Source organism: Triturus cristatus, chromosome 2_2 (genome assembly GCF_964204655.1).
Source record: "Triturus cristatus chromosome 2_2, aTriCri1.1, whole genome shotgun sequence".
Taxonomy (NCBI): Eukaryota; Metazoa; Chordata; class Amphibia; order Caudata; family Salamandridae; genus Triturus; species Triturus cristatus.
In genome coordinates, this window is record NC_140582.1 from 528,696,880 (window position 1) to 528,720,361 (window position 23,482).

At 46.6% G+C, this 23,482-nt stretch overlaps 1 protein-coding gene across 4 annotated transcripts in view; it reads right to left on the bottom strand.

Annotated features, from left to right (window-relative positions):
• GATB (glutamyl-tRNA amidotransferase subunit B) overlaps window positions 1–23,482 on the bottom strand; it is a 488,988-nt gene that overhangs the window by 119,641 nt on the left and 345,865 nt on the right. For 2 of the 4 annotated variants that reach the window (XM_085641663.1, XM_085641662.1), the window contains one exon: window positions 18,622–18,666. The exons of the other annotated variants lie outside the window; for them this stretch is intronic. In XM_085641663.1, coding sequence (XP_085497789.1) covers window positions 18,622–18,666 — 45 coding nt within the window. The remainder of the gene's footprint in view (window positions 1–18,621; window positions 18,667–23,482) is intronic. 4 annotated transcript variants of the gene reach the window in all.

The window sequence follows — 23,482 nt, forward strand, 5'->3', positions numbered from 1 at the left end:
TTGTGCTGGCGTGCGATGTCTGCGAGGGGGCTCATGTACACGTTGAAGAGGGCTGGACTGAGCGAGGAGCCTTGGGGAACGCCGCAGATGACTTCGGTGGCTTCAGACCTGAACGGGGAGAGGCGGACTCTCTGTGTCCTACCGGCGAGGAAGGAGATGATCCACTCCAGTGCCTTCTCCTGGATTCCGACGTTGCTGAGTCGCTGCACTAGTGTACGGTGGCAGACAGTGTCGAAGGCCGCGGAGAGGTCTAGGAGGATGAGGGCCGCTGTTTCTCCGTTGTCAAGCAGAGCTCGGATGTCATCGGTGGCTGCGATCAGGGCGGTCTCGGTGCTGTGGTTGGCCCGGAAGCCAGACTGCGAGAGGTCGAGGGATCCGTTCGTCTCGAGGAAGGCGGCCAGCTGCTTGTTGATGGTCTTCTCGATGACTTTTGCAGGAAACGGGAGCAGCGAGATGGGGCGGTAGTTCTTGAGGTCGGTGGGGTCGGCTGATGGCTTCTTTAGTAGAGCGCTGAGTTCGGCGTGCTTCCAGCTCTCCGGGAAGGTAGCGGTGTCGAAGGAGGTGTTGATGATGTCCCGCAGGTGGGGTGCGATGACAGCGTCGGCCTTGTTGAAGACGTGGTGAGGGCAGGGGTCGGTAGGAGATCCGGAGTGGATGGAGTTCATCGTGCGGACGGTGTCTTCGGTGCTGATCGGGGTCCAGGCGCGGAGGGTGGTGGTGGGGGGCGGGGGTTCGGTCGTGGCGTGCGTCGGTTGAGTGCTGAAGCTGTTGTGTATGTCCGCGATCTTGTTGTGGAAGTAGGAGGCGAGGGAGTTGCAGAGGTCTTGCGAAGGGGTGATGTCGTTGTTCCCGGCGTTGGGGTTGGAGAGCTCTTTGACGATGTTGAAGAGTTCCTTGCTGTTGTGTGCGTTGTTGTCCAGTCGTTCCTTGAATGCGGTTTTCTTGGTGGCGTGGATGAGTTGGTGGTGTTTACGGGTGGCGAGCTTGAGGGCAGTCATGTTGTCCGGTGTTGGGTCTCTGCGCCAGGTTCTCTCGAGGGCTCGGCAGTTCTTCTTGGAGCTCTTGAGTTCGTCGGTGAACCATGGGGCTTTCTTGCTAGCGGGTCTGCTAGGCGGGGTCTTCAGAGGGGCGAGGTCGTCTGCGCAGTCGCTGATCCACTTTGTGAGGTTGGTGGCCGCTTGGCTTGGGTTTGTTGCGCTGGTGGGTGGGTTCTTGCTCAGGGCGGTCGCGAGCTGGTCGGCTGTGATCTTGTTCCAGCTTCTGCGTGCAACCTGTTGCTGGTGGTGGTGGATCGTGGTCCTTCTGAAGCTGAAGTGGACGCAGCTGTGGTCCGTCCAGTGGAGTCCGGTGGCGTGGCTGAAGGCGATGTCCTTGCTGGATGAGAAGACGGAGTCGAGTGTGTGTCCGGCGTAGTGGGTGGGGGTGGTGACCAGCTGCTTGAGTCCGAGGTTGGCGAGGTTGTCCAGCAGGGTGGTGGTGTTGCGGTCGTTGTTGTTCTCCAGGTGGAAATTGAGGTCCCCGAGGAGGATGTAGTCAGCGGAGGGGAGGGCGTGCGGGCTGATGAAGTCGGCGATGTCTTCGCTGAATTGTGTGCGTGGTCCCGGGGGTCTGTAGATGAGGGTGCCTCGGAGGGTGGTCTTGGGGTTGATGTGGACCTGGAAGTGCAGGTGCTCGGCGGGTGCGAGGGTGTCGTCGGTGTTGGTCGTGATGCGGATGGTGTTCCTGTGAATGATGGCGATGCCTCCTCCGGTGTGGTTGGTGCGGTCCCTTTGGATGATCTTGTAGCCGTCTGGGATGGCGATGGCAATGTCGGGCGTTGAGGAGGCGTTCATCCAGGTTTCCGTGAGGAAGGCGACGTCTGGGGCTGTGGTGTCGAGCAGGTTCCAGAGCTCGACGGCGTGTCTGTGGACGGAGCGGGTGTTGAGCAGGATGCATTTCAGGTGGCTGCTGCTGTTGCTCGTCTTGGTCTTGGTTGGTGCTGGAGTAGTGCAGGTCCGGATGCAGGTGAACTTGCAGGAGTTGCAGCAGAAGGGTCCGTGGGTGCGTCTCGGGGTGGCTTGGTAGCATCCTGGGATTCGGCCGGCGTTGAGTGCGTTGAGGGTGGTGGCGTCGTACGTCCGGCGGGTGGGCTGGACCCTTGTTATTCTGTTCTGGTCAGTCCCTAGCACTTAGACAAAACATGCTCAACACAGTTGCCCTGCTGGAACGCTCGTGCTTTGATATTACGGGGATGCATGTTGTTCACACACCTTTGGAGAGAGTTCTTTCCTTGGAGAAGAGCTATGCTGTTCCTATGGTGTAACCCCACCATCAAGGCTCTACGGTATGGGGACTGCTGACAAAGCCCAGAGATCTTCCTTTATATAATAAACTTCAACTTACCAAGGGGAGGGTGGTTAGGCATTATAGTCCTTTTTCCACTGTCTGCATATGATGACATCACCCTTCATATTCTATGGTATTGTAAAAATGCTAACTGTGTTAGGTTAATGCATTTTGCTGCTGGTAGTGGCTAGTATACTGCATTATAGAGCAGAATAGTTAAAATAAATACTTTGAACTATACAGTGACTCTGACAATCCTTATTGTGGACAAGTACGAGTGAGTGAGCGAAAGGGTATGTCTTGCTATTGCGATTCCTGAGAGAGTGGGGAGTGTTGTGTTCTGGGTTGTCTGATCATTTGTAGCTTCGTGATTATGTAGAACGAATGAGACCCTATAGCTAGTCGGTTTGGGGATTTTGGGTACTAAGGTGGTAGGAAGGTACAACCCCTATACACAGAGGTCCTGTTTTCCTGTGCATAGTTCTGTGTATGTGCAGAACCCCCACAACATGGCGCCACCAACATTTGGTCTGGTTCTTATCTGCAAGACTCCCGAGTAGCGCTTGTGCTTGTCCACAATCTCCCCACTTCTGCTTCCGGAGACAGCTGTGACGTGTGGCCTCCTATATTGTGATATTTTATATAGGTTTTTCAAGCTTGAATTTTAAAAGGTCTTTCTCTTTCTTTTACCCTTTTTGTTGAGCTGCCACACATAGGTTGTTCTGTTCTTTATTTAGAATGACGATTGTTATTGCGCCTCCTAACCGCGCACCGCTCAGGGCTTATATAACTCAATATGGAGTACCTGATGCGGGTGTGGCGCTAATCTTTGTTGTTGAAGTAGTTCTAGCATTCCTTCGAGGTATTTTATTCTTGAGTCACATTTCCGGCAGTCGATGGAACAGACAATTTGTTTCACGAGTATACTGCCACTGCCACTCTGCGAGAGTATAGACCTTATAGATCTCTTGAGGTTCCACTATCAGCTTGGCAACACCAAATATGGTTTAATGGCAGCCTTCCTCACCCACTTACACTGGTCCATTTAGGCCCCTTATCAATAGATGGGGCCCTTTGGCCCATTGTGGCTGAGTACACCCCACACCTAACTTATCTCACTGCTACAGTCATTGAGCTTTGTGTATTACATACTTCTTTAATACATATACATAGAGCTGTTATTCAGTTTATGTTGCGCAACTTCCAGGTGGGACCACCTGGAGCTGCTGCGCAACCACCTGCACTTGGTTGTGTGACCGTCAGTCCTTTGATGGTTAATTCCGTAATAGGCAAGCGTCCCCAGAATAAGGATGAACTTCCTTATTGGCTTGCTGAGAAATTTGGGCAACTCGAAGCTGTTTATCCAAATACCAAACCTATAGAGAAGCACAGGATTTTGACAATAAGTCTACCGAAAAATCTGGATCCCGAATTAGCTGATTGTAACACTTGGGGTAAAGTGTTTGCAGCTGTATATTCTATGTGTTTCGGCACCCCCTCAAAAACCGTTCTCCCATCCTTAATCAAGCGTGTTCAGGAGGAACATGGGGTCGATGCGGCCCTGGAGTTGGGAATGAGACTGGTGGGGGTGTTTGACATTGTTTGAGATATGATCCTTGCTAATGTTAAGGGTGATGCTGTATTCTTACCAGTGGAGCACCGCTTGGAGGCAGTGGCAGACGCAGACAAGCAACGCAAATTGCTAAAGATTACTGCAAAAGCTTACAAATCCATAGGGAGCAATAGTCTGGGAATCAAACCTGTTCCTCACCCACAAACTCAGACTCAAATACAAAGTCAACAAAAGGCCCAGACTGATAAAGATGGGTGCCCGTTCTTTTCTAAAAGAAACTGGGGAAATAAAAAACAAGGCACTGCATCCCTGTCTGGAGGCGAGAGCAACTGACACATTCATTACAGTATAAACAGCAGATACACGAGTTGTCCCCCCGGATAGACTCAATGAGATAGCCTTCCAAATTGAAGGTGATATACAGCGTACAATCACAGCAGCTTTCTGGGAGAATCTAACCTCTTCATATAACATTTTGTTGGCAGAGGCAGATTGGCCACCTCCATTTGTGCTAACCGCTCCCAAAGGAGAAGACGTGACAATTCCGAGTTTTTCGCGATATGTCCCTGAGGAACATGCAAAAGCTTATGAAGCCGAGTGGTCTTTGGTACTGGCCCCAGCGGTGTACCGTAATCAGGTGGGCTGGGATAAAGATACCCCAGCACATGAGATCCCGCTACTGTCTATGCCACTGCCGCAATGTCCAATCAAACGAGAAGCTAAGGCTCCGGTTTGTGATATTTTGACTCAGTTGGAGTATCAAGGAGTGATTGAATCCTGTGTATCGCCGATGAATAATCCTCTTTTTCCTGTTTCGAAACCTGACGGATCGTATCGCATGGTCTTAGATTATCGAAATTTGAATAGTCATTGTCGTACATTTGTGGTACAAAACACGCACAGTTCTGCGTTAGTGAATACACTAATCCGTAAAAAATATAAAACTACACTGGATCTATCCAATGGTTTCTATAGTCACAACTTGGCTCCTGAGAGCAGTGACTAGACAGCCTTCACTGCCGTCGTAAATCAAAAAAAATGTACATGTTTACATGTGGGGTAAAAGAATAGCCCCGGGGCTTTTGTTGCACGTGTTGTGTCTTTGCTACATAGCATAGACCCTGATGCGTTCTCGCTAGTTGATGATATTTATCTGACAGACGATAAACTGATGCCACATCCTGTCCAAGTCGACCGCATTATTTTGTCGTTTGCCGACTATGGATACAAATTAAATTTCACAAAATCACACATTATGCAGTGCTCTTTTTGGGCTATGAGCTCAATAATGAAAGTGGGGTTAGCCCTCAACTTTCTGGAGAAATGAGCACAATTGCGACCTCCTTCTACACTGAAAAAGATTCAGTCTTTGCTGAGATTTTTGAATTTCGGAGGACATACATTCCCCGATCACGCCCAGCATATCAAACCGCTATACACCTTGGTACAACCTGCTTTTTCTTACGCCAGCTGGCTTCCGGAACATACCTAATTTCTGCAATCTTTGCAGTCAGATTTGCTTGCTACTAACTACTTATTGACACGTGACAATGCCACGAACCTGGTAATATGTATAGTACCGGGGACGGTTGGTTTCACTTACTTGACGTTCAATGAGGGAGACAGTACCTATTGCTTACAAATCACATTTATACACATTGGCTGAAATGCGGTTTTCCAATACTGGAAAAGTTTTGACAGCGGTGCAGATGGCGAGTCTGAAAGCATGCTCTCTGGTGCCAGGTAAACGCATTCTTATGGTCGCGCCTCTCCCTGCTTTAGAAGCAGTGACTAAGGCGAGTGTATCAAACTCTAAGGCTTTACATCCCCGTTGGATTCAATGGGCTGCATCTTTGACATCGGCTGTCACGTTTATTTTTGATCCTGCTCTTCAGACTCAGTTCTTACAGTATGAACATGTTCATCCTCCGCCTCTGTCCTTGCGTCCTTTCGATGAATACAAATTTATCATCTATACCGATGGATCGGCTCAACCGGTCGTCGGTTCTAAACACCCTTATTCAGCGGCCTGCGCTATTGTGGCTGTTACAATTGTCAATGGAGAATTTTAGTCTTCCATAGTGCATACGCAGGCACTTGGGGACTGTGCATCACAATTGGCGGAGCTGCGTGCTCTTGAGTTTGCTGATCCTAATGTGAATACTCTTATTGTATGCGATTCTTACTACAGTGTCCTGTCTTTTAATGACCACTTATTCTTTTCGTCACAAAATTACTATAGAGATTCTAAAGGCAGCACAATAAAGCATAACATGCTTTGGGCTCGAGTTGTGGAACTTTAAAAAACGTCTCCCACTCACACAGGTTATCCATACTCTTGGCCATCAGCTTGTGGCAACACATGATGTTGGTAATTCTTTGGCTGATGAAGTGGCCAAATCTGCAGTAGCTACGCGTTCCGTAGCAGCAGTTACAAGGTCCATGACTAAGATTGATAATGAAATTCTGGCAGCTATTGCTGCTACGAAGAATGGAACTGCTCCTCTGCAGGGTTACCCTTCAAAGTATTGTTATCATTTATCTCCCGAACAAGTTCCTGATGCTAAAATTCCAACTGTTTGGGATCGTCTGATTCCCAACATGGACCGCAGACCTGCTTTGATCATTGCCGCACACTAAGGCATGGCTTCTGCACATGCCGAAGTGTCTGTACAAGTTTCTATTTTACAGCAACGTTACTGGTGGCGTGGTTTATACAAAAAGACACGTAATTATGTACTTTCGTGTGACATTCGTCAACAAATTAAGCCATCTACGGTCTCACGCCCACCACAAACACAGCTGTGTATATCCAATCAGCCATTCGGCTGTGTGTATCTTGATCACTGCGGTCTGTTTTCTTCAGATACTGCATATAAGTATATCGTTGTTGCAGTTGATTCGTACACTAGATTCCTTTGGGTTTGGCCACAACACAGTGCTTATATCGTGGTTGCAGTTGATTCGTACACTAGATTCCTTTGGGTTTGGCCACAACGCAGTGCTGACGCTCGACATGTCACTGGAGATTTGCGTGTCTTTGTCGGGATGTTTGCCTGTGGCACCTTCCATTCAGACCAAGATCCAGCGTTCGCCTCCAAGGCGTACAAGGACACAATGATGTCAATGGGGGTGCAGGTACAGGTTTCGTCTCCATATAGGGATGAGGGCAATTCCATAGTGGAGCGAATGAACCGTGACTTAAAACAATCTTTGACAGCTAGAGTCTTAGGTACTGACAGGAACTGGCTGGCCCACTTGTATTGGGTTCAACGTGCACTAAATAATCTCCCTAGAAGATCTCTGGGTGGGCAGACCCCATACAAAATGCTCTTTGGCATTAAAATGTTTGTGCCAGACCTTGATGGTCTAGATGTTGTGGCAGCTGCCGCAACCTTTGACGTATATAATCATTCTACTATGTTACAGGACCTACAAAAGACCCGTGACAGCTACGCAACTGAACATTTACCCTCTTCCAATGATGCAGCACTGCTGATTCCGGTTGCCAGCTGGCTTCCTAAGATTGGAGATCTGGTACAAGAAAAGCTGGAGAACAAAAAATTGGTTTCCTCTTATCGTGCACCGGTTCCAGTACTTGGATTGAAGGGTACTCGTACAGTCATCATACCACCTTTACCTGGTCGCAAAGACAACAGATACATCTCAGTGGACAATGTCAAGTTACACTGTCTGGTCGATTCTGAATAGTGTCACGCCTGCGGTTTCGTGCAACGCAATTTCATTGAAAACGCTGACTTCATCCTCTTCCACTAATGACTGTGTAGGTGAGGGAGTGATGGACACTGCTATTGACCTTTCACCTGTCCTGCCTCCATCTTCCAATGCAGACGTCGAGTATACTTACCCTACAGATGAGTCTAATAGTGAGGTGCCGACCAGTCCTCGACAACTTCCCGCTGATCCAGCACTACCACCTCTAATTAACAGAACTGCAAGCGGTTACTTTGGAGATTATGCCAGCTTCTCTTCTGACTCATCCTCCTCGTTTTCCACTTTGGCTCTTCCACTGGCAAAATTGTGTATTTTTATCTCTTGGTTCAAGAAAACTTACCTGGTCCCACCCTGGACCTACATCTGGTTGGTACTTATCCTGATTTTCCTCTTCATGTTGACTGGATTTGTGACAGTGTTTTTCTTACTGATCAATGGTCATTATTTGCCTGAATGCTCTGCTGTGAATTTGGTTGACGGAGTTCTGGCACTTCATACATTGTCCCATATCATGAAACATGATCAAGCTCTTGTTAACATTTCGGCTTTCCCAGTTGCAGATGGCATCGTATGGGATAAAGTAGCTTTTGAAGTCCACGGCCAGACGGAGGTCCTTAAGATACCATACGTATTTCACGTCTCCTTAGGAGATGTGATAACACAGGACATACATTCTGATGATTGGGATGTGCAAGCTATACATTCATTGTTTTCTGATTCAAAATATTATGCTGCTTTTGATGCTGAAGATATGTATTTAGATTCTGCCAATTATGCTGATTTATTCTGTTATCCACATTATGAGCATCATTACTTACACAAAACAAGCACATTACGACCTGTCTTTAATTACACCTAACGGAAACATTGTCCAACTTCCATCCAAGGGAGTTCTAAAACCCTTCGGGATAAGTTTTCTTATTTTACCGATTACAATACATCTAACCCAGAATCCTATTTTTTTTAAATTGCATTCATCATTGCAGCCCAAATTCATTCTTACCCATACTAAATTGATCTATTCCACTTCCTTTAGAACTGAATTGGCCCAACAAGGTTATGATCACTGGAAAGATACAATTGATTTAAAATCCATTTAGGGCACTAAAGCTTGGCAGGTTCACGGCACTCAAGGTCTGCATCGTGCCTGCCTGATTCAGACTCCAATTTCATTTTTAAATGATACAGTACACCAGACCACTCGTTTTGTCTTGGCGACTGCTAAAAATTTGAATATCCCTTCCATCCCCTCCATAGCGGAATATGACGATTGGCGCGCACAAACTAATTTTACAATCGATGTATTACAAGCTTTGTTTAGCAATGACACTTTTAATATTTCTGAAATTGACCATTCCAGTTGGTTGGTCTGGCCAACAAGTTCAAATGCATGGCAACTGCGTTTTTATAATGTAACACCTGGTTTCACCCAGACTAGACCGGATCCTCGTTTTCCAAATTCAAATACAGTCACCACATACTCTGTGGGTAAATTGTACCAACAATGGTTGGAACATTCCACTCTGTCTGTAAAACGACACTTATCATTCTTGTCGAGCAACATTAATTTAGCTGATTTTATCTTAGGTCCTAGAGCCCCTAGAAATAAGAGATTTCTCTATGCAGCTTACAATTAAATTTGGAAACTTTTGCAGGCAGAAGCAGCTTCACGTCTGCGTAAAATAGATCAAGCAAATTTAGAAAAGGTTTTTGCTGTGGTCGACAATAGTATCAGTACACTGTCTTCACACATTTACACCTTGGATAATATTGTTTCATCAGTTATTGATATTGTTCAAAATGATGTATCCGTGTTGTTTCATGGTCAAAATCAATTGAGATTAGTAATGCAGTTTGCATGTACATTACAGACTCTCAAAATGGGAAAAGTCCAGTGGGATTATTTAAATGCTTCTGCTTTGTTTTCACCTATTAATTTGACTGAACAGCGATTTATGTCCATGAAAGATGCTACATACACACTATTACACATTGAACAGTTGGAGCCCTTGCCATTCTCTGTGGTGGAGACAGACTCGGCTGTCCTCCTCCTCCTTTTGAGGCACTTTTGTATTTGATTGTGGGCCTTTTGTTATTCTTTTGCACGTCTTATGTAGTCATATTTCAATGCGTGTGGGGTGTTTGTCTGGGTTGGGGTGTTCTTTGGGATGTTCTGCCTCCTCTTGAGGCGACGTTGTCTACATATTTGGATATTCTGTTAATATTTTGCTTGCATCAGATCACCGTCACACATGCTTTCTGCACCACCTCGGTGCATCGCTTGGCGCACATTACTTGGGCCGTGCTCCTGGGTGCGACACCGTTTGCCACCCTCCATCCTGTCGAGAACGCTAGCACCCCCACTGCTCAGCTATCTGCTTCTGCTGGCGCTGGTTGGCCCCTTTGCATGAAACCAAAAAGAGGACACTGTTCCAAAGGCAGGGCCCCTTTGCATACCATACACTGCTACACCGCTTATTCTTTTCTCAGCTGGATTGCACCACCATGCGCCCCAATCCTAAGCTCCTGACCGAATTCACCGCACCACGCTCCTCTCTTTCCTACACTAGCACACGGCATGACAGACACTGTATTTTGGACTTGGAACATACGCAGTCTAAATGACCACCGCAAGGCCCAACTTATCCACACCCACCTCCTTCGGCACAAAGTGAACTTCTGTCTGCTACAAGAAACCCACCCGTTACCTGCAACTGCCGCCATACTACATTCCCGACACTGGGGAGAATCACACTCCTCTTTCTACTCCAACTACTCTCGGGGGGTGTCCATTCTGATACGCAAGGGTCTCCCTTGGCAAACGACCCAGGTACTCACTGACCCCGAATGGCGCTATGTTATCCTCCATGGCTCCCAGCGGACCCAGCCTTTAACGATTGCTGCAGTATACAGCCCTAACACTGATGACCCGGACTTTTTTGCACAAATCTGGCACCTCATTTCATTCCTAAGCCCTGCTGCACTCCTTTGGGGGGGGGGGGGGGGGGGGGGGGAGACTTTAACGTGACACTCTCTGCAGACTTGGACCGCTCTGGCCCTTATGTCTCTCATCCACGTTCCATGGCTCTCCTTAATTCCATCCTTGCCGAAAACTCACTGTATGATGCCTGGCGTCACATGCGTCCCGATGCCCGCGAGGGCACTTGCGTTACTGAAACCCGTGGCTGTTGGTCCCGTCTGGATCTCTGGATCACCACTTCGGATATCCTCTCCTGGCTTAACTCCGTTGACCATATGGCGAGCACTCTCGCGGATCATGTGTCGGTACAGCCTAATCTTCGTTTACCTCAATCCCCGCGGCGGGCCTTCACCTGGTGGCTCCCCCCAAATGCGCTTCGAGACTCTGTCTTCTGTGACAAGGTCCAGACCATGATCAATAAATATTTTGAGCTAAACGAGGGCTCTGTGGATTCTCCCTCCACATTTTGGGAGGGTTTTAAGGCTGTGATCTGCGGCAAATGCATCTCTAAACAGTCCGGGGTTTGTCAAGAATCTCATTCGCAGTACTCTTGACAAACTAGAATCGGAAATCAAATCCTTGGACTCTGTTCATGCTCTCCACCCCAGCTCTGATACTCTTGCTCGCCTTCACGAAAAAAAACACTCGGAATTTGCTGAGGAGGCCAACAGTGAGCTCTCTTTCCTTGGTAGAGAGGCCCGGGCATGCCGTTTTGGTGATGGCGACCAGCCCGGTAAAACCATGGCCAACCTTCTCCGTCCTCCTCGTGCTGCATCATACATCACTGCGCTCCAGGATGGCTGCCCCACTTGAACTACCTCCCCGGAGGAAATAAAATCGCGTTTTACAGAGTACTACATGCAAATTTACACTGTGGGCTCCACCCCCTCGCGCGAGGTCTTTTTCCAATACTTTGACACCCTAGAGCTCTTATGGCTCGAAAACTATCATCGTGAATTCCTCGACGAGCTCTTCTCTAAAGAAGAGATACTCGCAGCTATCAATAGTATGCCTGGCAACAAGGCCCCTGGTTTAGACGGTCTCCCCGTTTCATTCTTCAAGACCTTCGCCTCCCTTCTGGTACCGCACCTGGCCGCTATGTATAATGACTCTTTCGAGAGTGGTTTCCTCCCACCATCGCTCCGTGAGGCTATGTTAACGCTTCTCATCAAGCTTGACAAACCCCCTAAAAGCCGTGACTCCTACTGCCCCCTGTCCCTTATTAATACAGACAATAAAATCTTTGCAAATTTACTTGCCTCGTGCCTTCTTCTTCTCATGCCACCTACTGCCGGCCCTGATCAGTCCGGCTTTATTCCTGGACGCGCTACTTCACACAATCTTCGGACCATTTTTTCTGTCCTCCATCAAATCAATCCAGCTCTCCAAGCAGTGGCTGCTCTTCTTGACGCCACCAAGGCCTCCGATACCCTGGAGTGGCCCTTCCTATTCTTACTCCTCCCACGTCTTGGCTTTAGCACTATCTTCATACGCAAAATATCACTCATTTACACTCTCCCCACTGCCTGTCTTCGGATTAATGGACACATTTCTGATCCCATCCCTATTGGGCGAGGCACCCGCCAGGGGTGCCCGCTCTCGCCTATGCTCTTTGCCATCGCAATGGAGCCCCTTGCGGCCAGACTTCGACAACACCATACTCAGAGGGGTATTGGCTTTGCAGCCCGCGCCCTCTTGGTCTCCATGTACGCGGACGATATTACTTTATATGTCCGTCACCCCCAAGAAAATCTCAGCCCCCTGGTATGTGAGATAATTCGGTTCGGTGGGTACTCCGGAATCCAGGTAAACTGGAGTAAGTCAGTCTTCTTTCCCCTTACTGATGCCACTACTCCCTTCACCCCGGACTACCCCTTTGTTTGGGCATCTGGTCCCACTCGCTATTTGGGTATCTGGCTAAGCAGGGACGTGGATGACCTCTGGAGGGCTAACTTTGGTGATGCTGTGGACTGGCTTGGCGGCCGCTGCGGGCAGAATGCCAGCGGGGAGCACGGAAGAGGCAGTCTGGCTCAGGGGTGAACGAGTATGAAGGTATGTCACTAGGGGGCCCCATATGTCGAGTGGGCGGGATCTCGCAGGCATAAGGTCCCAGAATTCAGATAATAGGGTCTGGCATCGCTATGCATCCTCGAACCATTTGGCGAACTGAGGCGCAGGTTTGGGACCCCAACACATGGATACCCTACGTCGCGTGAGGACGAGCAGCATAGCAATCAAGCGGTGGGAGGCGTCTGGGCAATACTTAACAAAGCCTAGGAGGAAAAGCGGAGGGTCGGGTTGAACCGGAGAGGAGTTATCTCGGATATTGCAGTACAGACCTCCCACCAGTAGTCGGAGACCTTTGGACATAACCAGGCAAGATGAGAGAAGTCAAGAGCCGGGGCAGAACAGTTCAGGCATCTGTCACTGGGAATTAGTCCAAATTTGAGTAGCTGAACGGGAGTGCGATAAAGCCTGTGCAGATATTTAAAGTGTATAAGGCGCAGGCAATAGTTTGGAGATAAACGCCTCGTTTGGTTGCAACAATAAAGCCAATCGGCCTGGGAAATATCTACACTGAGGTCCTCGCCCAGCGTGAGGGCATAGAGTTTGGTAACCAACTTCCGAGGAGTGGGAGACGAGTATAGGAAGTCAAGAGTGGTCATCGAAGGAGGAGGCTGGGGGAACGTAGGATGCAGCTCCCTACAGATGGCGTGTTAATGATAGAAAAGTAAAGTGTCCATGGGACCAGAGTCTGCAGCGGGAGAATAGAACATGTTCCCAGGGTAGAGGTCCGCCAATGTTGCCAGCCCCAGGCGGGTGGCGTGTTTAGCCATGCCGGAGAGCTGGAGAGGAGGGAAGGCAGGATGCCGAACAATCAGCATCGTGCTTGCTGACAGTATCGGAGCAACAGACATACAGCGCAGTCCATCCCAGGCCCAGCGCATGGTCTCGACCGTGTCTATTTCATTGCGTGGGAGTTTGGCTGGGGCAAACAGAGTGGTGACGAGCGGCCAAGGGGCTGCGAGATCAGCTTCAACCGCCACGTGCGGCTGGAAAGGAGTGGGATGAATCCAGAAGTGCAAGAAACTGGCCTGAGCACTTAATGCATAAAGCTTAAAGTTCGGAGCGCCCATTCCACCACATGATCCTACGAAAAAAGTGGGCTGTTAGGGGAACAGGGATGTTCAGGAAGAGATATAGGAATTTCGGGAGGACCACCATCTTGGCAATGGCTATGCGACCAGCCAGCGATAGGGGAAGTCGGTTCCATTGGGGTATCTTAGACTCAAGCCAGTCCACCGCATCACCAAAGTTAGCCCTCCAGAGGTCATCCACGTCCCTGCTTAGCCAGATACCCAAATAGCGAGTGGGACCAGATGCCGAAACAAAGGGGTAGTCTGGGTGAAGGGTGTAGTGGCGTCGGTAAGGGGAAAGAGGAATGACTTACTCCAGTTTACCTGGATGCCGGAGTAACCACCAAACCGTTTGATCTCACATACCAGGGGGCTGAGATTTTCTTGGGGGTGACGGACATATAAAATAATATCGTCCGCGCACATGGAGACCAAGAGGGCGCAGGCTGCAAAGCCAATGCCCCTCTGAGTATGGTGTTGTCGAAGTCTGGCCGCGAGGGGCTCCATTGCGATGGCAAAGAGCATAGGCGAGAGCGGGCACCCCTGGCGGGTGCCTCGCCCAATAGGGATGGGATCAGAAATGTGTCCATTAATCCAAGAGTAGTGTCTTTTGGAAAACAACAGAAAAGGTAGTTCTCGGAGTACATTGTTAAATGGGGGTGCGGTGCAATTCCTTCTGGGAACTGCAGTGGCATTTCACAGATTAATATACAATAGTGGAATAATTCATTTCAGCCACATGTGCAGAACCTTAAATTTAATGGGCAGTATTGGCAGAAAAAGCAATTCTGAAGTGTCGTGTATATCCCTTCAGTAGAAGGCCTGAGTAGTCCACTTGAAGCTTAGAAGAGCACAGAATGTTTTCTTTGTGTCAAGGGGTTGCAGCATTTTCATGGTACAGGTCGAGGACTAAAGAAAGGAGACGAACAATGACAGGGCTAAGAGACAAGTTCTGTTCTTTTCATTTTTTTTTTTTTTTTTTTTATTTGTGAAATTTTTTATTTTTCTTCATTACAACAATAGATTATGAGCATTACCCATATCACAAGTCTTAAATACTAACTTATACAGTAAATCTGACCGATCAAAGTGTACACATTTATAGAAATCAGCTATGATTAAAATACTCGACATCAAAGTACAGGCAACAACCTACCCCTCTCCCTAGCTATTCCTTCTTTGTCTCTCTTTCCATTTACATATTGGCTCCCAGATTCTTTTCCCCAAACGTCTTCCACTCCTCCCCTTTCGTGCAAAAATTTTTTCCTCTATATTATATGCATATAGGGTATTTGCCAGCCAACATTGCATTTTCGGAGAACTTTTATCTAGCCATGCCCTAGCTATTGTTAGTCTATAGACAGCCATTGCTACAAAAAGGAAATCAGCATATTGAGCCTGCTCGTCATCACTTACTCCCAACATAATCCAAACTGGTGTAAGGGATATCTCAATATCCAGTGAGTTTGCTAAAAACCCCTCAATTTCCCTAATCAGAGTTCTTAGTTGTGGACATGTAGCAAAAATGTGTACGCTATCTACTTCCAGCTCATTACATCTAGGACAATTGATTCCTTGATTTCCTCCCCATTTTGCGATCTTTGCAGGAGTAAAGTACAAAGAGTATAATGTTTTATAATGCTGCGACTGCAGCGGGGCAGCACATAGTATCGTAGATCCAAGATTCAATGAATCATAAAAAAGCCTATTATCAATACCCAGTTTATCTTCCCATTTTTTACTAAATTTGACTAGATCGTCCTGCTTGTCTTTCACCAATGCTGCATAAAAGGACTTGATGGTGCAATCCCCCGACAGTTTTATTTTCTCCATTATTTCCACTTTATTAAAACCTGCCGGGCCCCCCACTTTATTATCAAGGAAACTTCTAACCTGTAGATATTTGAAAAATCCCCTATTATCTAAGCCATATTTTACTCTCAGCTCTGAAAATTGCATAAGGCCATCTTGTGTATACAAATCTCCAATTTGCATAACCCCCTTTAATGCCCACTCTGCCATAGTATAATCTCCAAAAATTTCCTTAGGGAGCGACCTGTTGTTACTTAATGAGACATATCTATTATACCTCCCAAGTTTTACCCTCTTCAAGAATGCATTCCACGTCGTCACTGCCGCTTTAACAGTTTTAAACTTGGTCCTCTTGAAATAGCTATAATCAATGCACTTCAGAAAGCAATTCTCAGCATTTACCCCTAAAGCGAGAGCATACACATCTGTAGACATTTTCTGCATTCTAACATCATCAGAGCTTCCACCGATAAGACCTTGAATATATTGCAGTACAGAGGCCATATAATATAAGCGAAAATCTGGTGCCCCCCATCCCCCTCTTTCTCTAGGGAGCGTCATGTACCTATAAGCTCTCCGGGTTTTACCTTGGGCCCATATAAACCTGTTACAGATAGACTCTATGCGATTAAACCAGCTAGCTTCAATCAACAATGGGACAGCCCTGAATACATACAGAAATTTGGGTAAGATCATCATTTTGATAGTGTTTGTACAACCAACCAGTGACAGATGTAAATTGTTCATTCTTTCTAGGTCTTTTTTCATTTGAGTTATCAAGGGATCCATGTTTTTTTCCACAATTTTGCTTACTTCTGCCGTCATTTGCACCCCTAGATAAGTTGCCGTGTTTACCACTCTTACATCATTACACATTACCCACTGATTCTTGACTATCTGTGTTTTAGTTGTATTCAACCTATAACCAGAGAACTGGCCAAACTTCTCAGCTTCTGATTCAATTGCCCTGATGGCGGCTACAGGGTCTGGAGTCAGGATGGCAACGTCGTCCGCGTAGGCTAGTGATTTAAGTCTGCACCCATTTAGTACTAGTGGAGGTATTTGTTGATTCATTTCCAATTTACGAATATAGGGATCAAGATACAGAGCAAACAATAGGGGAGAAGAGGGACACCCCTGCCTTGTTCCTCTCTGGATGTTAACTGCAGCTGAATAACCTCTATTGACTCTTATCTTGGCCGTCGGTGCTATGTATAACGTCTGCAGAGCCTTTGTGAACCCTGGTCCTATACCATGCCACCTTAGAGCATCCCATAGATACCCCCATGAGACCCTATCAAAGGCCTTTTCAGCGTCAAGAAACACCGCTGCCATTGGGTCCTCCAAGATGTCTGCAACATCAAGTGCCGTTATTACCTGCCTGGTATGGTGGGTTGTGCCTTTCCCTGGAATAAATCCATGCTGAGAGGGTGTAACTAACGATTCAATTATCTTGGATAGTCTTTTTGCCAACATTTTTGAAAACACCTTGACATCGGCATTCATTAAGGTAATGGGTCGATAGGAGCCTGGGACATCTGGCGGTTTACCTTTTTTTGGAATAACAATGATGTCTGCACCACCCCAGGAACATGGAACAGTTTCACCCAGTTGCGCTGACACCATTATATTGAACATGTCTGCTAGCAAAAAGGTCTGAAAGACCTTATAAAATTCAACTGGGATCTGGTCCGGGCCAGCAGCCTTCCCCGATGGGAGTTCCTTCAGCGCTTCAACAAGTTCTTCCACCTTGAATTTCTCTTCCAGCTCTAATTTGTCTGCCTCCTCCAACTTTGATGGCTCAATATCCCTCAAATAAGCCCTCATGTCCTCCTCACTTCCCCGCCCATCTGCCCGATACAATTCCGTGTAAAACTGCCTAAAAACCTCTCTAATCTGTTCTGCACCCTTAACTTTAATTCCTTGATCATTTTGGATCTCCTTAATATTAGCCATACCATCTCTTTGTCTAGCTCGCACCGCTAATATATGACCCACTCTTTCGCTAAGCTCATACGCCTTTTCTTTATTGGCTAAATACTTCTCCACCGTTTTTTTTGCCATCTCTTCCATGGCCATTGCTTTAAGAGCGACTAATTTTAGCAATATCTGCTCAACTGATGCATGCATATGTATAGCCGTCATGAGTTCCTCCTCTGCCTCTCTAATTAATTCATTATTTCTTTCTATTTCCTCCCTTTCTCTTCTTTGAGTTCTAATAACATAGCTAAGGGTCTCACCTCGTATTCCAGCTTTAAAAGCGTCCCAGACACTCCCTGGTGACGCAGTACCTCTATTAATTACCCAGAACTCCTTAATCCATTCAGCCATTCTTTCCCTATATTGATGATCCTGCAGGAGTGCTCTGTCAAATGTCCATTGCGTCGGCTCCTTATTTCTCCTTTGCCCAATGTTTACCTCCTGTTCTGTTCTTTTCAAATGAAGGCCATGAGTTTTAAAAGTAGATTCGGTAAAATATGGACGTCAAAATAGTCAATATCAATGAGCTTCACAGCCAACTCCGCACCAGATCTAAAAAGAAATATTTTGAGAACCGTGCAAGACACAATTTCAATTGTGACTCACAGATATGACTAATATTTGAACAGCTTGGTGCAAGGAATGCCAAATTCGCATGAAGAATTAGTGGCTTCAGGAAAGACACAGCATGCAGATTTAATGTTGCATGAGGAATAACAAATCAGCTTAGTGAATTGCATCATGTCCGCATTAAGCATAATACCAGCGCGAGAAAAAACATGGCATGGAATCAAATTAGCATGAGGACTAACAGATCACTGAGCAGAATACATCAGATAAGCATGAGTAACAGATCAGCATGAGGACTGGCATCAGGGTGAGGAATAACAGATCAGTAAACGAAGACCACTAGCATGAGGTTTTAGAATTATACACAGTATACAGTAGGTCAACGTTTTTAAAAGTTTTTTTATTATTGATTTCAGCATTCAGTAGGTCAACTTTTTAGCAGAGGCACGAGGAAAGCAAGACATTTGGGGATGGTTACAAAACAATAGTAATAAAAGTATTGCAAATACCTGTAATCTTGTTTTCCTTCTTTATCTCTCATTGGTATGGTGATCCTAAAATGCATTAAAATGAAAACATGTTTTACCAAAGGCGTTTACAGACACTTTTAAAGCTTAGCATGGTAAATATCACATCAGATGGGACAGATTATTTTGTGTGTAGCTCGGGCGGAAGGCAGTAGGCTGACAAGCCTTTCTTGGGATGAGGTCATTCAGAAGGGCAGCTCCATGGGAACAATAATATGAGCCATGACCAGTGATCACCTGAAAAGGGAAGTACAAACACGTAGGGGGGGGGGGGGGTTGATAACTTACCCATGAGGTGCCCTGCCGAGAGCTCCTTTAATAGCAAAGCGCTCCTTGGATCAAATTAGGTTTTTGTGTCATGCCACCTACGACAAAGTAGCTGCCTGTATCAGATTAAGTGAGCCGAGTTTGCTGCGGTCAGAGATCAGGCAATTATATATGGTGGGGTTACTGAGAAGGTTATTGGAAAGTGTCAGAGAAAGAAACTCGTTTCCAGCCACTGGGAAATAATGTACGTTTCTGCAGTGAAGTTATGGACCGCAAGATCACCTTACTTAGAAGCGACTTGTGCACCGAAGAACTACAAGGAGGAGGATCTCGCTTGGCGTCAAACCAGGGTGCTGGGTCTTCTGTTAAAAGCAGTCGTGTTTGTGAGCGGAACTGAGTTTTACACATACACAGTTCTATTAGCGGGCCTCGTGAGTGGAGCGAGGGCACACAAGGATAGCATTCAGCACCGCAAGCAGCAGAGAACACCCTCTGCTTCCAAGGTCTGGGTCACAGGCTCGCAGGTTGGAGCGCTGTGGCGTCATGGCGCTCTGCTCTTTAGACGTTTGTTTATGGTCACCTACACGGCCATCAACAGAAATCATAGGAATTCAAATGTAGGCCGAAGATATGCTAGTCAGAACGAAAGGAATATTAGAACTGGATAAAGGAATATAAGAGTTATGTGTGAGAACAACTATGAAGGAACCAAAATGACTTATTTTAGGCAGATATGTCCGTATTAATTACTGCTTACGAACTGTGACACGTCTTGAGCATCTCCATGGCTTTTTGCAGTTTTCTCCCTGTACCCGTTACTGTCTTCTTGTTTACCGTGTCCGAGACCCTAACCCCTGGCTACATGGTCTGATGCAATGCGAGATGGACGCATTACTGACAGCAACACCATCAATGGGCATCCTCTCTCCCCAGCAGCTGGACCCTTCACAGGCAAGGACTAAAGACCTGTATGAAGGAAAGATCGACCAACCCTAACCAGAAGACCGTGGTGGTTCTTCTACTCACTTCAAACGCGACACTAAACACAGAAGACCCATAACTCATCTAAAGGACGCCCCAAGCATGGCGGGGCTTACAGATGCTTCTAGCTGTATCACATCTTCATTTGTGACAAACAACAGTACACAGATAGCACGGGGTTTAAAAACATAATGACACTGGACATCACAGCATTGAGAACACTTCGAACATGGAGAAATGATTGCAGGAAGTCTATGAAATGAGCACTGGGAAAACCAATCAATTGAGTTCATACATTGGCAAGCTCTTCACAAGCATTACCATTAGGCACAGCATTGCCAGGAGCATGCGTGCATGCGTGTATGATTCCCAAACGAAAGAGACCACCACTTTCACTGTTGATGGTGTAGCCAGCAGCAGAGCATGCGTTCATAAAAACACGAATCTGGGCTACACAGAACCAATGAGATATTCCCTTAGCAGAAAAAGCAAGCAAGAAAGTATGGAAGGAAAGAAACACACCAACCCACCCCCAGTATGACCTGCAGAAGAACATCTGTCTCTCCCAGACAACTTTACAGTCAGCTTCAAAAAGGCAGAACACGTACAGCATTGCAGCAGAAGTTCAAGCTTCCCTCATATACAGAACAGGAGGTAACGCAACCAGGAAGAGCTGGCAGAGATGAGATCACAGGTATGACTGCGACAAGAACCAGTGAAAAAAAAGTAATGCCATTTTTCGTACCTAAAATTCTAAACTGATGATATTAAACATAATTTTACACAGCGCAATGTTAGTTGGTGCCTGCTCCTCCTCTTGCGCCACCACAGCATGTTTTCTAATTCATCTCTGTCCCTTCCCTGGCCGAGAAAGCTATGAATCCAGATGCTAGGCCTACCGTGTGGTCAGGCACTGGTCACATGACACTCGGAGGTAGACCACCATGCAATCTCACTGTGATTCATGAATCACGACAACATCATGGTCAGAAGCAAAGCTAGTCTAAGCTTCCTGTTGGCAACTCTCAGCACCCATCACTTACAGCATATGCAACTTCCTTCTTAGCTTGTGCTGCCCTTCATAGCCACAGATGGGAGGTGGAGATGAGAAACACATCTTGTGGCTAGGAGGCACAAAGAAGAGCATAGGGAGGAGGTAAACCCAGTATATGTATTCAGGTCAGATCAATAATTGCTACTGCTCACTGCGTACATAGATTTGCATAATTATAATCTTAACATAAAATACATGAGGCCCGACTCCATCTTGAGCAGGCCAAGATTCCATTTTCTTTATTTGTGCATAATAATTGACATGTCTTAATGATTTTCCCAGATTATTCTCAGGAAGTCCAGCGGAAACGGCGCGCATTCGACCCAGTGAAGGCCAAACTGCGGAGCCTTCAACTGCAATACATGCTTCTATTCTCGGCTACACTGAAGGTCTTATTCCAGGGGAAATCAAACTTCTTTCAAACGCCAGAGGAGGTTTGGGAGTGGCTGGAGGAAAGCCCCAGGCTGCATCGCAGTAGAGGGAGAAAACCTTGCACACGCCCTGATGGGGGGTGGGGGTAGGGGCACGACCCATGGACAGATGGTGGCCCAGGAGAAAAGGTAGCCACGCGCAGAGGAGGGGTGTGAATACACCATGACGGGATAGAGGCCCGGAGAGGCGAAGGGAGGTCTCTTCGGACTCGGAGGGGGACGAAGAGGCAACCACTAAGAAGATTAGAACATGGCTATACGGGCGATTACCAGGGGACAGACTCAGAATCTGCTCACCCTCTGGCGGTCGGCACTGCAAACCTAGAACACGAACCTGAGCCCCGCCCTTTCGCCACCACAGCATCCGGACTGACAGCGGCATCATAATCGTGGAACTGATGCTAAGATCTGGGGCCTAGGAGTATGATACTTGTCGTCCTACAGTAGAAGGCTCAGTGAGCTGGAGTGGTTATCTTTTCACTTGCAGGGACAAAGTCACCGCGTCCAGGGGTGGCTAGCGCAGATTGTGTGATAGTGTATTAAGGGGCTGAATTGGTGGGTGGGACTGTGGGCTACAGACCTTTCAAACTCCACTGTTGAGTAGTTCAGTTTCTACTTTGTTTGGTACGCTATGGGGACACACTCATCAGGGCCCTTGGGGGGTGGGGCGGGTAGAGGGTTGGATACACTTTGAGGAGTTCACAGTTGTTACAGTTAAGGGAGGAAATTCACAGACACATCGGCCGACGGCCGGCCCCCGCAGTGGCTATATGCACCACAGTAGATCGCAGCTAGCAGACTGGCAGCGATTTGGTCCTCTGCGCTTCCCATCTCCATTCCTGCGTCAAGACAGGTACTCCACTGTTAGGTAATAGGACGCTGTTGGTCCTATCCTGGAACATGAACTGTCTGAGGGACAAGGTCAAGAGGGGCCTGGTGACCCAATATATAAAACGACTACATCCTGATGTGGTACTGCTGCAGGAGACCCATCTCAAGGGGACACAGTGAAGATTTCTGGGGAGGGGCGCCTATGTTACGCTTGCATTTATTTCCCTTTTCTTTTTCTCTGACCTAAGGTGAGGAATGTCAGTAATGAAAGATGCAAGACTTTTAATAATACAAACATGCTGAAGTGAACATGAACTAATAGAAAACGTTAGATTTCGACTTTCCTATAGAGATATTTTTATATAATACAATAATGTATTACAAAGTGTAGTTTAATTTCTGTAAAATGTTTCTTCATGAATAAAATTTGCATGTTAGAATTTGTGAGAATTGCTGGATTTCATCTGTGTGATGTAGAGACCTAACCATTAACCGTTTTGTCTTGTAGTAGAAATAAACAGTGGGAACCAAACTTTGACATGCACAATATTTATGAAATGTTTCGTTTTAGCACTTAATATCTGTAAGCCTTTTGCTCTGAACTGCTTTGACAAGAGAAGCTTTTCCTGTTCCCATGATGACACGACACATTGATTTGCTGAGAAGACTGAAGAATGCAACATTTTACCTTAGTGATAGATATCAAAATGTTATATAAGAGCGTTTTCCTAGAGTTGTGTGTGGAGATTATTCAGACCCTTCCTAGACTCTCTGCCGACCCCTTTGCTGAGATTTTCTCTGATTCACTCAGAAAGACCTATTTATTTCCCTTGATAGAACTTATGCTGCTCTGAGACTTTATGGCACTTCGTGATCTTCTCCTCATGGGAAGTGCTTACTGATTAAGGATTGCTTTAAACTTTATGCTTTCACCTCTCGATTAGAACTCTTTATTGGTTCTAAAGGTACCCTTTCTCTCATTTCCTAGACTTGAAATAGAGATTTACTTGTATAGAACACGCTTAATGCATTTGTCCTGTATTTTATTACTAATTAATTGATTATTTTGAGAATAAAGATATACTTAAGAAAAGATTTAATAAAAATTTGAAACTCACATCAGATCTCATCATTGGCTTCCAGGAAATGTTATTTGAAATCAGATGTAGAGAAAGTTAAAATTGTTGATTTGCAGCTTTTGATTAATTCTCTTCTTACATCCCAGGTCTTTCGCCTTTGGGGCCCAGCAACGAGCGGGACTTTTCTCTAGATGAGCAAT